The 14602-nt window shown below is 57.0% G+C and overlaps 1 protein-coding gene and 1 non-coding gene across 3 annotated transcripts; one reads left to right on the top strand and one right to left on the bottom strand.

Moving 5' to 3' along the window:
- The first annotated feature begins 253 nt into the window (after positions 1 to 253).
- LOC134389741 (U6 spliceosomal RNA) lies at positions 254 to 360 on the top strand. The gene has a single exon (XR_010024719.1). It is a non-coding gene; the product is annotated as a U6 spliceosomal RNA (small nuclear RNA).
- Positions 361 to 3284: 2924 nt separating this feature from the next.
- Positions 3285 to 12735, bottom strand: R3HDM4 (R3H domain containing 4). Of its 2 annotated transcripts, XM_063111642.1 has the most exons (8): positions 12618 to 12735; positions 7432 to 7586; positions 6890 to 7014; positions 6305 to 6428; positions 5973 to 6067; positions 5575 to 5660; positions 5435 to 5490; positions 3285 to 4328 (listed from the first exon to the last, which is right to left on the bottom strand). In XM_063111642.1, the coding sequence occupies exons 1-8, from the start codon at positions 12689 to 12691 to the stop codon at positions 4225 to 4227; spliced, it is 819 nt and encodes a 272-aa protein (XP_062967712.1). In that variant the 5' UTR covers positions 12692 to 12735; the 3' UTR covers positions 3285 to 4224. The 2 variants fall into 2 exon arrangements, with proteins under 2 accessions (XP_062967712.1, XP_062967713.1); XM_063111643.1 differs by lacking the exon at positions 6890 to 7014.
- Positions 12736 to 14602: the final 1867 nt, after the last annotated feature.

The following is a 14602-nucleotide window of genomic DNA, read 5'->3' as shown; positions in this document are numbered from 1 at the left end:
CCGCCCCGCCTTCGGGCTTATTTGCATAATATATTTCCATTTAAACTCCCAGCAGTCACTGTGGATATACGTGTATTATTTAGAACAATGAACACTTTATCAGACTTAGTTATTAAACACATTGGCTACGCTATGTGTTTCACTAATATAGGGAATAGCTGAGTTGTTAGTTCGATTTTTTTAGGAGTTCACCCTTAGTGTAAAGAAATTTATTATTGGAACTATAAATACGTCGTGGGTCAGCTTCAGGTTTGTGCTCGCTTCGGCAGCACATATACTAAAATTGGAACGATACAGAGAAGATTAGCATGGCCCCTGCGCAAGGATGACACGCAAATTCGTGAAGCGTTCCATATTTTGCTTTGCTTCCCTAATGTTCACAGTTGGGGAAACTGAGGCTCCCGTAAGCGAAGTGACTTACTCAGTGGACGGTCCTTCCGGGTTCAAATCCCATCCTCAATGCCTTCTGCAAGAACTTGTCATGTTCACTCCATGCTTTGCTTTCCTTTTCTCATGCTCACGGATGGGGAAACTGAGGCTGCCCTAAGTGAGGTGACGTTCCTAACTGCGGCTTCTTCCGGCTTCGAACCCCATCCCCAATCCTTCCTCCAAAAACTGGTTCTGTTCCCGCCAGACCCTCCCCAGTTTGGGCAATGCAGGGAGATTTCCTGGGGTTGCAGCGAGGGCGCACCCAGAGGTGCTCACCGTCCGGGCAGAAGCGCGGAGGCCCCCGGGGAGCCGGGCTGGGAAGCGGGCTGCGAGGAAACCCGGCGCGGTCGGGGGCTCCGCTGCCCCAGAGACCCCCAGCCCGCGCCCCGGGGTCCAGCCCTGCCCTCTGCAACGCAGACGGGAGCCTCTGAGCTTGTTGCTGCAGGAGCTCTTGGTCCTCAGCGCTGGGCATGTGCACTTAGCACCTGTCTTTAAAATTTTTTAAACGTGTGTTATAACTGGATGGATGGATGGATGGATGGATGGATGGATGGATGGATGGATGGATGGATAGATAGATAGATAGATAGATAGATAGATAGATAGATAGATAGATAGATTAGACAGATTAGACAGACAGACAAATAGATTAGACAGACAGACAGACAAGACAGATAGATAGATAGAGAGATGATAGATAGATTAGACAGACAGACAGATAGATTAGACAGACCGACAGATAAATAGATAGATTAGACAGACAGACAGACGGATAGATAGATACATAGAAAATGGAATGGAGCGCACCCAGCTCCCAGATCTTGGATTCTGCCACAGTGCCCCAATAATGGGACGGGTTTCTTGGGGAAATGGCTGGTCGTGGGATGGAGTTAGGGACATATGAGACGTCCCTGGAGCATCCTGTAGCTCCAGAAAGTAAGAAAGTGCTCAACAAATTTAAAAGTCCCGCAGTGATGAGGCTACTTTAAAGAGACACAGGAGCTAGCTGGGAGAGCTACCAATGGCCAAAGCTGGAAGATTTGAGCAAGAAAATAAATATTGGATCATAACTCAAAGTAGGAAGGAAATGTCCATGAGTCCAAACTGATAGGAAGGATTGAATAAATCAAGTGGGGAGCAGAGACCGACCTCCCCTGCGGAATACTTAGTAACTGACGCAGGTGCTCCACACTCCACACTCCTGCAGGCTGCGCTGAGGACTTCCTCCCCAAGAGGACAGTACTGGAAAGGGGGAAAGGGTCACTTTACAGTGGGCAAGTCTGCCAGACGCACAGCCAGGTGATCGAGGTAACAGCAACAGTGTCAGGGGGACAGTAGCCTCGATACACGCGATAAAGAGGGTCCTTCACCTCCTGGGCTTCCTCCTGCAAATCCATCACCCCGTCCAGAAAAGCATCAGACAAACCCCAACTGAGGGACGTTCTGCAATAAATCCTGACCAGTCCTCTGCAAAACTGCCCAGGCCACCCAAAGCGAGGGAAGTCTGAGAAACTTGCAGCCAGAGGAGCCTAAGGAAGTGACAATTTAATGTGGTGTCCCGAAGGGGATCCTGGAACAGAAAAAGGACATTAGGGGGAAACTGAGGAAACCTAAACAGAGCACGGACTTCAGTTCACAGTAATGTATCAATACCGGTTCATTGATTGTGACACATGTACCATGCTAACGCAAGATGTGAACAGAGGAAACTGGGGGTGGGGCACGCAGGAACTGTGCATTAGCATCGCAACCATTCTGTAAATATAAAAGTATTCTAAATTAAAAGTTTATTTAAAAACAATGGTTCAAATACCAGATGGCTGTTCTGGATCAGGGTTCAGTTCCCCAGAGAAGGGTCATGCTGTGACCAGGCAGAAAGTTCCTGTCCCCTTGAGGGGAGTGGGGGTTGAGGACTGGAGCTGACTGGGTCCGAAACTTTCTCAAAGGGCCCAGAAAAATAGACATTGGCGTATCACAAGGGAGTCTGGCTTCCCAGACGATTCCTGCCACTTCCCAGGAGGCCTTGGAATTTCCAAAACATTGAGGGAAAATGTAAAACTATCACAAATGGAAACAAGACACATAAACCAGCCATAAAGTGAAGCTGGACGTGTCTCTGTAAATAATGTCACTTGCCCCCAGCCAGGGCTTTGTCTGCATGATGGTCTCATTTACTCTCCTGCTGATCCTATTTTTCCCATGGGGAAACTGAGGCACGGAGAGGTTAAGTGATGTTTATGGGCTAAATCAGGTCCCCCCCAAAAGCTACGTTGAAGTCCTAACCTGCACTACCTCAGAATGTGACCCTACCTGGAAACAGGGTCTTTTCAGAGGTAATCAAGGTAAAATGAGCTGATTTGGACGGGCCCTAATCCACTATGACTGGTGTCTTTATAAAAAGGGGATATTTGGACACAGAGACATGCATGTAGAGAGGCAGGATGACGTGAAGACAGAGACACAGAAGAGCCAAGTGAGGACGCAGACTGGAGGGACGTGGCCACAAGCCAAGGGATGCCTGGAGCCCCCGGAAGCCACAAGAGGCAGGAAGGACCCTTCCCTGGAGCCTCCACAGAGAACACGGTCCTGCCACACCTGGGTTCAGGACTTCAGGCCTCCAGAATTGTGAGAGGATACATTTCCGGTGTTTTGAGTCACCCAGTTTGCAGTGCTGTGTCATGAAGGCCCCGGGACACTCACACCAATGACTCAGCCAAGGTCACGCAGCTGTAGTTTGGCCCCAAGCACCTGAGAGTTGTATCTCCAGGAACACGTGCCACACCCAGGGTGTGTGCTCACCACGAAAGCCCTCAGTGACCAGGACCTGCCCCCAAGAAAAACACACACAGCCCAAGGCCAGAGCACCAAAAATTTATTAAACCCTCAACTTTCCCCAAAGCACAACTAGCCACACACAGCGGGGGGTGGGGGTGTCCCCCCCAGGTCTGCTCCTGTGTCCAAGGCCAGGGTGATCAGCATGGGGACACCCTGAACCATCAGGCCAGAGCCAGGTGGGGGGCACAGGGCGGGACATGTGGAGGAAGGTGGGTAGGAGCAGGGCAGAGGCTTCTGGCTGGAAGTCCTGGACCCCCAGTATAAGGGGAGGGGAGAAAAGAAGCGCGGGAGAATGCGTGGAGCAGGTGGCCCCGAGAGCTGCCAAAGGCGGGGGATGGGGGTGGACACACAGAACAAAACGGATAAAACCAGCCCTTAAGATGCAGCTTCTGTCCTGGGTCGCGGGGCACACACATGCACACACGCGCACACGCACACACAACACACAACACGAGACTCTCCTGGGGCGAGGGGCAGGGTCCCAGGGACTCCCCATCCAAGCTAAAAACTGGGGTGGGAGGAGCCAGGGCTGGGACAAAGCCCGAGGATGTACCAGCTGGGGGTGAGTTTTTGGTTTTTTTCTCCAAAAGGGAAATTTAAAAATCTACAACAAATCATGGCAAATTCATTAAAAGTGATAAAAACCCAGCCTCTCCCTCCTGCTTGAGCTTCAGACTGGGCCAAAAAGGTAAACAAAGAAGAAAACGTGATGTGCCCAGGTCTCCCCGCCCAAATACAAGTCCCAGCACAGGGAGCTACAGGGGGCAGGATGGTCTGGGCAGCTGCAGCCGCCAGCATTTGCCCTCGAGAGCTGGGCGAGGAGGGGACATGGGTGGGAGAGACCACCCCTAGGGCAAGAGTTGGTTTCCAAGGGCAAACTCTAAAAACATGAAAGATACTTTAGACAAAGGTATCAGAGGTTGGCACCGGGCGAGAGGCAGGAGGGGCAGCGCCCCACCCTCAGCTGTGCTGCTCCAGGTAGGCAGACAGGAGCAGCCCCGGGGGCAGGAAGTCCAGGTGCCGGTTGCTGACTTTCATCTGCCGCCTGCCCTCCAGGTCGGCACCTGCGGGAGGGGACACATAGGCAAGAATTAAAGGAATCCCAGAGTCCTGGCACCTAGTGACGCCCTTGCTGCTTCCCTGCTGGAGTCAGGCCTGGCTGGCACTTTGAGTCTGGCCGATTCTAAGCCCCCAGGTCCCAGGGCTCTGCTCCCAGGAACAACTAATGTCCCTGCGTGCTTTCATGCTGTGGTCCACTATTTCATTCTTTGCTGGTACCTATCCCATTGTACACAAGGGGACAGTGAGGCACACAGGGCCAAATGGATGCTCACACACCTGCCCGCCCACGTGCTCAGCCTCCTCCCCCGTCTCCCCAGCTCTGCTCTGCAGAGGTGACTTTGAGGCATCAAGGCCCTGGGTGACCCAGCCCCCATCAGCCTCGACTCCCCCAGTCTCCCCCTCACTCCAAAAATGGAAGGTGCCATTGGCAACCCAAGCTCAGTCCCCCCTCGGCTGTTCTCTCTGCCTGGGTCCCCCCCCCCCACTCTCCATCTTGCTGGGGCCTTTCCTCCTCCTCCGTGTCCACAGCTTGACCCCCACAGAAAAGCCTCCCCACCAAATCAAGCTCCTCCTCTGAGTCAGTGGGAAGAAAGAAAGGCAGACGTGGGGGGCCGCATCTCCAGCAGAGGGAACAGGGGAGGAACCAGCAGGGTTGCCATGGGAACCGTCTCCTTGGCAGCCCCAGGCAGGAGGCAGAACCAGATGGGACACTGGGGCCAGCAAGGGCCTGTGGGGATGCTCTCTGGGGGACCTGAGACCACTTCCTTATGGCAAAAGTGGGGACACAGGTCCTTCCAGGCCCGGCTTCATCACGCCACCCAGGTCTCCCCTCTCCCCCCACCCCTGAAGATGTGGACCGAGGGGTTTCCGTGTCCGGCTGTGTCTGCAGTGTCACGCAGGGTGGGGCCGGGCACATCATCAGGGAGCTTCTGATGAATTAAACGCAGAGTCCCACTTCCACCTGCTCATGCTGTGCCCAGCCTCGGATCAGCTTTCCCGCCTCCCCCAGCAGTCTCCCACCGAGGAGCCAGACCTCATGGACTCTGCTTCCCAAGGTGGAATTGGCCACCTTGGGGGTCTTGGGTGTTGGGGGCCACCAGGTACTTACTGGCCGAGATGAGGTCCATGTATTGGCAGACAGCGTGAAGCAGAAGCCTCTCGAAGCTGCGGAGGGATGGGCGGTGAGACGCCATGCACAGGAGCCAGCCGTAGTGGTGGGCGTCCTGCCACCCATGCCCACCTGCTCACCTGTTGTCCAGCATGGCCGTGTACACGGCCTGGGGGGACACGGAGAAGAACCTCAGCAGCCGCTCCTCCCAGGTCTCCAGTGTTCCCTGTGGGAGAAACGGGCGCAGCAGTCAGGCGACCGTGGGACCCTCGCAGCACAGTCCAGGGCCCCCCACATCTGGAGCAGCCTCCAGAGCCCAAAGCCCCAGATTCAAATGTCACCTCTGTCATGTCAGCACATGAGGCTACTGAACTGTCTCCAAAGATACCAGGCACTCGGACACCAGGCCTTCTGCCCAGCCAACTCCTATGCACCCTGCAGTGCCAACCTTCATGGCCCCCGCCCCTCCTACTCTCAAGGAAAGCTCTGCCATCAAAAAAGGCCGAGCAGGTGAGGAGAGACGAGGCCGGGCACTCACCATGGGGATGCGGCTGCGCTTGAGGACGGCCCGCAGACGCCGGCTGATGCGCAGAAAGCACTCGCGGGGCGTGTAGGGCGTGTAGGCCGGGTCCTCTACAAGAGCCGGGCGTGGGGGGCCGTGGTGCAGGTGGTCCGGCCCCACCCACTCAGGCCCCGCCCACGGGTGCCCAGGCCCCGCCCCGGCCCCGCCCACAGCACCTTGGCCACACCCACCAGCCCCCACCACCACAGCACCTTGGCCACACCCACCAGGCCCCGCCCGCACAGACTCCTCCCCCGCTCCCAGGCCCCGCCCACCGCACCCTGGCCCCATCCCCAGCCCGGGCGCACCTCTCCGCCGGTCGTCCCCGCGGCCGGGCCCTCTCCTCCGTGCCTTGCTCTTGCCTTCCTCCTCCAGGTAGCGGAGCACCCGCTCCTGCTCCTCCCCGGAACGGTTCATAAAGTCGTTCCAGACCTAGAAGAGGGGCAAGGCAGGGTCCCTCAGTTTCCTCATTTGGCAAGTGGACACAGAAGGCCACCAACTCCATGGAAGTATTCCTTGAACCTCTGCCCACTGGGCCGGCTGAGAACGTACAAGCACGGGGCACCTAAGGTGTACAGGGCACTGCGGGTGCTGGGGAAAGCCGGGGACCACGAAGACCCAGTTGTCTTGAGTGTGGGATCAATACAGATCAAATACTCCCTCAATCCAGTCACCGATTCCAAAGGCGCTGGAGGGTTCCGGGGCTGGGTTGGGGGTTCTGGACTGGTCTGGGGAGCCCCAGGGACATTCACCAACAGGCCAGAAGGGGGAAGGTGCTCCTGGCTGAGGGACCAGCACAGGCACTGGCCTGGCGCGCGCAGCAAGTGTGTCAGGCTGGAGAACCTGCCGAGGCTGCTGCGGCCAGAGTGGAGGGAGGGGGTGCGGGGCCTCACCTCCACGTAGGTGGCGTTGTTGCAGGCCTCTGCAAAGATGCCTGGCACGGCGGGGGGTGCCAGGTCCCCATCCTCCAGACCTGGTGGGCCCCCGTTTGTCTCCAGCAGGGTCAGGAGGTACTGGGCTAGATGGAAGCAGATGGTCTCTGGGCTGGGATTAGCATTCAGGCCCCCCGAGGAGCATGGGGACCCAAGGACCATCCTTCCCTCTTCACGGTCTCCCCACCTTTATGCTGCAACTGTCTTTCGCAGAAGGCACAGGGACCCTCCAGCCTCCAGAACTCCGCCCATGTCTCCCTGACTTGTTGAACTCCTACACATCCTTTAAAGCCCCAGCTCCAATGCCCAGAGCTCCCTCTGCCAAGCCCAGATCCAATAGGTCTAGGGGGCATCTGTGTCCAGCTCTGTTGCCTGATCCCCCGGCCCAGAGCTGAGACTGCTCTGGGTCCCCAGCATTAGCCGGCTCACGGGAAGAGTACCAGAAAATGCCAACATGCATGCCATTCTCATCCGAGGCCTAGAAGTCCCCAGTCCCCACTCACTGTTCTCCAGGCGCTGGAGGCTCTTCCGCCCCTTGGCCTTGGGCACGAGGTCTGAGTTCCGCACAGCCTGGTTGATGAAGTGCTGTTTCCGCCTGGAAGCCGAGAGCCTCTTCACCTGGGAGCTGGCTAGAGTGGGCAGGCAGCCCGGGAGGGGCCTGTGGGTCAAGGTGGGGGTGGGCAGATGGTCCTCAGGGCCAAGGCAGGCCAGGACCCCCAGGTAGAACCCTACCCTAGCCATTGCCTCCTTGGTTTCCCCCAGCAATGGGGAGCTCATCCCTTCCATGCACAAAGTCCTGGGCCCTTAAAATCTCATTTTGTTTCACTTTCACATCACCCAGGAGGCAGGCACAATTGCAATGACAGATTAGTAAACTGAGGCTCACAGTCGGGAAGATACCTGCCCAAAGCCACACAGTGGCGGGTGGCCAAGAAAAGCTGCCACCCCCACCCCCACCAAGCCTAGATTTTAGCTGCAAGTCAGAGAGGCCCACAGCCTCCAGGACTTGAGCGCCAGCCTGCTCTGGAAGTTGGAGAATGAAGAAATTTGATTTTACCTAGCAGCCCCCACCCTCAGCAGCACATAAACCAGGAAACAGCCCCCAGAAGCTCAAGGTGATGCTCAAGCCCACATGCCTGGTGCCCCCAAGTCCCCTGCCCCAGTGTGCTCCAGGGGCGAGGATTAGGGAGGGGGCTGGAGTGGCCCCCCTTGGCACTAATCTTCCCTCTTCTGAGCAAATGGCATTAATTGTCAAGATGGATTAGCAGGCATGGCCAGGCCTCCCACTGGGGACCCAAGGGCCAAGCCACTTGGCAGGAGGGGACAGGCAGGTACAGCAGGCAGAGCAGCCATCCAGGAAACAGGTGGGGGGGCCCTCTTAGATGGAAAGTTTTTGGCCAGGAGAAACCACATGGCCCACTTGGTCAGCCCCTGACAGCCGCCAGACCATAGGCTGCAGAGGACTGTCTCCACCGGGCTCAGAAACCCTCACACCATGGGACCAACAATGGATTCCGGGGTCTGAATTTACCAGGATTCCTCCTGCCCACATTTCCTAACCACCCCCCCACCCCCACACTCTGCTCCATCCACACAGAGGGGCCGCCTGCTGCTCCCTGCTCCTTCCTGCATGCCATTTACAGTCCCGCCTCCAGACCTTTGCGCCCACGGTGACCCCAGACTCCACATAGCTCACTGGCTCTCCTCCTCTTGCTTTGGCCCAAACCCCCTTGGTGAGACCCTCTCTAGTTAATACCTCACTTCCCCCCCCCCACTCCCTGCTGGGTTTAGTTGCCCACTGTACCCCCTGGCACAAACAGCCAGGCCTATCACACAGTAGGTACTCAAAAACACTGCCAAACCACTTCTCAAAAAAAAAAAAAATCCCATGATTCCAAGGCTAAGCCCAGCATCCAAAATTCCACCCTAATTTTCCTAGCATCCAGAGTTTCCAAGACACAGATTAAAAACAGATGCATATCGCCCCCTGCCCACTCCCCAAAAAACTAAAAAAAAAGCCATTGAAACTCTAGGACAGTCGAGGCAAGATGCATCAAAGGGATTAGGGTGAGATCAGTGCTCACCACGGTCTGCACCTATGTAAAGAGTGCTTGGCCCCTAAATTTGTGCACTTTACAGAATGGCTGTCACATCTGGATCAAAAAGTCAACAGGGGACGGCCGGTTAGCTCATCCAGTTGGTTACAGCATAGTCCTGATAAACTGATAACACCAAGGTCCAGGGTTCAATCCCTGTACTGGCCAGCCGCCAAAAAAAAAAAAGGCAGAAAAGTAAGCAGGCTGGCAACATCTGGTGCTGCTTGCAGTTGGCATGGGGCAGGCAGGTAAACAGCACGGCCTCTGTGGATGGCACTTTAGGCAAAAAATCTATGAAAACTTATCTGATGGATAAGCCCACATGTACACGAGTTCCAATCCATAGGAGACACGTGGGCAGAGGCACGGGTCCGACTTCAACCCTGGACAGGCACTTGCCGGCCAAGGCATGCAGGGAACTCAGAGATGCATCCTCAGTGGACTGCAGTGAGGAGTGTGGCCCTGGAACCTCAGTCCTGAGTTTAAATTCTGTCTACAATGCTCACTCTCTGCAACCCACAGCCACAGCTCACTCTCTGCAAAGCAGGGATAAGAACAGTCCTTGCATGTGGGTCTGGGAGATGGCACTCAGGGCCAACGGGGGGCGGGGCCAGGACAGCTGCCACCTGCTTGGTTTCCTCCTGTGATGGGGAGTTCACTCCCTGGACCATGCCGTTCTTATCATAGCAACGTCCCTGGGGTAAGCGTTTCCTCTGTGGTGGGCTCCCTCACATCACGTGTATCATTACCCAGGAAGCAAGCACTCTTATTCCATGCCCATTATACAGATTTGTAAACCAAGGCACAAACTCTCTGTCCCAAGATCCTACTGTCGTAAAAAGAACAGTTGGGACAAGACCTGGCAGACCATGTCCTCAGCACACAGCATGGCATCTGCTGTGCACTCAATGAACACTCGCAGTTATGTTAAGCCAGCGTCTCCAAGGCTGTCCCCCCGAGGCCCAAGCACCCCCCACCTAACCCCCAGATTCACTCCACAGCCTACCCAGGGCTCCAAGCATCTATGTCTCCACCCCGGCAGCTGGACGGAGCTGATAACAGAGGCCGCATCCCAGGGGGCATCAGAGCAGGGTGTGACTCCATGACACAGCTCAAGCGTGGCAGCATCCCTGTGCCACAGATGAGGGATCTGAGCCATGAAAGTGGGGCTTCCCCATCACCACGCATGCAGGGTGGAGCAGGATGTGAACCCAGCCTGACCTTGAATCACCAAGTCCCCTCGGACCACAGCCCATCAGGCCCGACTGGTCTTCTCCCTGCTCCAATGCTGCGCATGCCTCCCCAGTACCCCCGGGGCAAGGCCCAACTACTCCTTGGCCCGGGGTTGGCCCGCACGGGCCTGTGCCTGGATCTACAGGAATTGGGAGGTCTCGCCACACTCTCATGGGTCTCAGCACTGAGCCGAGCTCTGGGAAGTGAATCCCACCACCAATCAAGCCTGCTGAGTTCAACCAGATTCCAGCAGAAGACAAGAAACCAGGGCAGACTGGGGGGCTGGAGTCACCGACACCCCACTCCAGAAATGGAGGAAATGGGGCCAAAGGGGGAGAGGCAGAGCACATCAAAATATCTGTGCCCAACCACGGGGACCTCCTCACTGGGCCTCGAACTCACCAGGAATGGCCTCGCCTCAGGACCTTTGCACGTGCTGAGCCCTCTGCTGGAAGTACCCTTTCTCTGTCTCATTCTGGCCTCTGTTCAAATGTCCCCTCCCCAGAGAAACTGCCCCCCCTCCAAATAACCCAATCAGCCTGGCTGGCTTCCTGCTTTACCAGTTGGCACCTGAAACCAGCTGGTCCATCCACTTGCTTACTGCTCAGTCACAGCCTCATTAGACCCTGAGAGCAAGACGGGTCCCCAGTGCCCAAGGCCACAGCGGTGCTCACTACAAGTTTGTTGAATGAATAACCAAACTTTTTACACATACACACAGGCCAGTTCAACTGCTTCCCACACCACCCCACAAGACTACTTCGGACCAGGACAGGTTTACACTGTGACAGTTGCCAGGATCCACAGAGCATGGACAGGCCGAGCAAGGCAGCTGCAGAATCAGGCTGGGTTCTGGGAGAACAGGTGCCTGGCCACCCCCAATTCTACTCCTTGCGGGTTTTGAGATGTGACCTTTGGACCTCCTCTCCTCTAAGCAAAAACACACCTTTCCAGCAACTGGCTCACTGCCCCTGAAAACTGGCGAGAGAGGAACCCACTTCCCCAGGCAGGAAACCAAGGGCTCAGAGCGGAGGTGACTCAGCCTGGGGTGGGGCAGAGTGGGGGGCCCCAGATGTTACCAGCCCCCCACCAGGATGCGGAGGGGAGGGGCAGCTGGCAGGTCCTTACCCAATGAGCTGGGGCCCTGATGAAGGCCTGGGGGGAAGAAGAGGAATCAGCTGGAAGTCGGTGTAAACGTATTTACATATTTGCACACCAAATAGCTACACGCGGGTTCTAAAGCGATCCAGGGAGAAAACCCAGGGCAGGGCACAGAGGGAGCGCGAATGCCCACTTGGGTGGCTAAAGGCCCCCATAAAAGAGGCATCTCTCCTTCAGATAAATACCCACATCTGTGGAGACCTGCAGGGCCTCGGGGTAGGTATCCAGGTGGACATGATACTAACAAAGTGCTAATAAACGTCATATAAAGTAATAACAACTAACTATAGAAGGAATACCATATAAAATCACCTTAAAATAATACTAAAAGAACAAGACGTTTAAGATAGTAATTAAAAGTAAGAATTAAGAACAGACGCTCCCCTTTGCTGGGCCGTCTGAGTGCCGGCTCTCTGACCCCTCGCCCCTCTGAGAACAGGCCTCTGTTACTGTCCCATGTTATAGACGGGGAAACTGAGGCACGGGAGGGCGGAATAAGCTGGCCAGGTGGCACCGCCGGCACGTGCAGGAGGCAGACGTGGAACCCACGCCGACCCCGCATCCCCCACAGACGGACCGCAGGGTGGACCGCGGGGGCTTCTGCGTGGACACCGGGCTCCCCGGCGCTCCCGGGGTAAAGTTCACCTGTGGCCGCTGCGCCCCGCTTCCGGGTGCCACGCGGAGGACAGACGGCCTTCTGTGTGCCCGGGGTTTGTGGCAGCCCCGGCCCCCAACCTGGGGATTTACACAAAGAAAAGCAAAGAGTCCTGTCCTGTCCTGTCCACCCAGGACGTGGGGACAGCGGGTAACCCCAGATGGGGGAAGAGAGGACGGGCCGTGCGGGTGACAAGCCAGACCCGGGAGCGCCATCGCCGCAAGCGGGTAAATGCCCAGGACGACGGCGACAGCCCGCAGGCTCGCGGGCCCCGGGCACCACCGCACCCCAGCTGGTGGCCACGGGGGACTCGGAGCCCGGGGGGAAGGAAAGGCACAAAGCGGGTGTCCCCCCGCAAACCCCGGGCGTGCGGGGCACGGGGTGGCCGCCGGGTGAGCCCCGTAACAAGGAAGACCCTGCCCCCCAATTCTGGGGGTAAACAGCCAACGAAAAGGGGCGCGGCGGACACCGGGGCTGAAGGCGGGGAGGGCGCGACCGCGGGGGCGAGGGTGGGGACCCAGCCGGGCGCGCCGCCCGCACTCACCGCATCCGCCGCCCGCCCGGGGCGCCCCCCGCCGCCTCCTCCGGGCCGCCCCCCGGGTCGTCCAGAGCGACCATGGCTCGGACGCCGCCGCCGTGGCCGCCGCCGCCCGGCAGGGCCTGCACCGGGCCGGGCAGGAAGTGACGGCCGCCCGGAGGCGGGCCGGGGCGGAGCCTGGAGGCTGGACGCGCCGCGATCCCTGAGCACGGAGCCCCGCCCCCGGGGGCCGGGCGGGGAAACTGAGGCGGGGGCACGGGGGCCCGGCCTGCGGACGGAACCGGGAATCCGGCTGGGGGTGTCGCGCGAGTGTGGGGGACCGGGAAGCAGGCCTGCTCGTGGGGACCGAGGGGTCCTTTTGGAGGCAGAGGATGCCCCCACCAACGGCAAAGAGGGTCCCCGGGAGCCGCGGCCGGGCGGCCCCGTCCCCGGTCGGTCGCAGCCTCAGTTTACTCGTCTCTAGAAAGGAGCCCCCACCCTCTTTCCACCTTTTGCGTTTTATTCATTCAACAAACGAACGTGGTGCTGAGCGCTGGAGACCCAAGAGTGATGGAGCCAGACCCCACCCCACTCAGAGGGTGGCGGCGGTGCCTGGGGCGGTCAGGGTCAAGCACGGCCTCTGGGAGGGGGCGTGGCCGCTGCTAGAGCTCCCCCGTGAGGCGGGAAGGGTGTGTGCGGCCGAGGGAACAGACAGTGCGAAGGCCAGGTGGCATCCACAGTGGCCAGAGCAGAGTCCTGGCTGAGCCTGGTTCCCGTGAGGTGTTTTTTGTCCGGAGGGTGATGGGTAGCCATGGAGGGTTTAGAGCAGAAAATTAAACCTGCTGCAGAATCGGAATCCACCCTTCCGTCCACAAGATATTTGGGGGACAGAAGACCATGTGAACCAGGGACGTAACCTGCCGCATCCAGCCTGGTGGAAATGGTACCAGACAAAAGACCGATTGCCTTCACAAATAAACAGCAAGGGGGAAAAACAAAAGGGGAAACAGTTAAAAGCGTGAAAAAGAAGCTAAAGAAATTCGAGGTGATGCAAATCAGGAAGAGAAGGTACCTCCAGGGGGAGTGGCTGGGAGGGGTTTCTGGGGGTGGGCAATGTTTGGTTTCCTGACCTGGTGCGAGGTAACTGCTCAATAAATGGACATGAACATGAACTGAGAGAGAAGGGGTTAATTCCTTGCTCCCATTCTTGTGCTTCACTCCCAGGGGACTGTCCTGTACCTTTCTAATACCCTCTGGGGCCCTCCAAGTCCCAACTCCCTGGCTCTTTGACCTGCTGCTCCCCGGAGACCCCAACTCAAATGTCCAGCCACCTGAGTCTACTTCCCAGCAGTGTCCTCAGAACAGTTCCCTACCGCCCACCTAGGAACCCCCAGGTCTCCTCATCCTGACTTGTACCTTATTATCTCCCCAAAGGGATTTTTCCTCCTTTTGTTGTTCTTTAGGCCATTGTCAAGAAGAATTTTTAAGGTATAAAGAGGGTAAACAGGGAGACATCCCCCTCCCCAAGCTCTTTGTGCCTCGCTCTGGAGATGTTTGATGCATTTATGAGCCCATGCCTATTTATTCAATTTTCCCCCTTTTTTAGTCTTTTTTATTACCCAAATGGCAGCATCTTTTTCTCTGCTGTGTAGTATTCCACGATGGCCTGGCCTGAACATGCCTGTAATGGGATGGACTGCAGGGGGCCTTGTGTGCAAGTTTCTGGGGTACATTTCCAGGTAGGAAGTTGTGGGGTCAAGGTTGCAGCCTTGGTAAATTGTCCTCCACTGGTTCCTGCTTTCAGTGGCAGAAGGTGTCCATGTCCCCTGCAGTTATCAACCACTTGCTGCCAGTTAGGTGGGAGATGGACACTTTCTGTGTCTGATTAGCAACATTCAGTCAGAAATTGCCAGATCTGGATGTCTCTCACCTGCCCTGAAACATCTATGGCTCCCGATGTCTTGGGGATAAACCTACCCTACCCTCACTCAGGGCCCAGCTGAGGGCTGGAC

The sequence above is a fragment of the Cynocephalus volans genome, chromosome 10 (assembly GCF_027409185.1).
Source record: "Cynocephalus volans isolate mCynVol1 chromosome 10, mCynVol1.pri, whole genome shotgun sequence".
NCBI lineage: Eukaryota > Metazoa > Chordata > Mammalia > Dermoptera > Cynocephalidae > Cynocephalus > Cynocephalus volans.
This window is presented reverse-complemented; position numbering and strand designations above follow the sequence as displayed.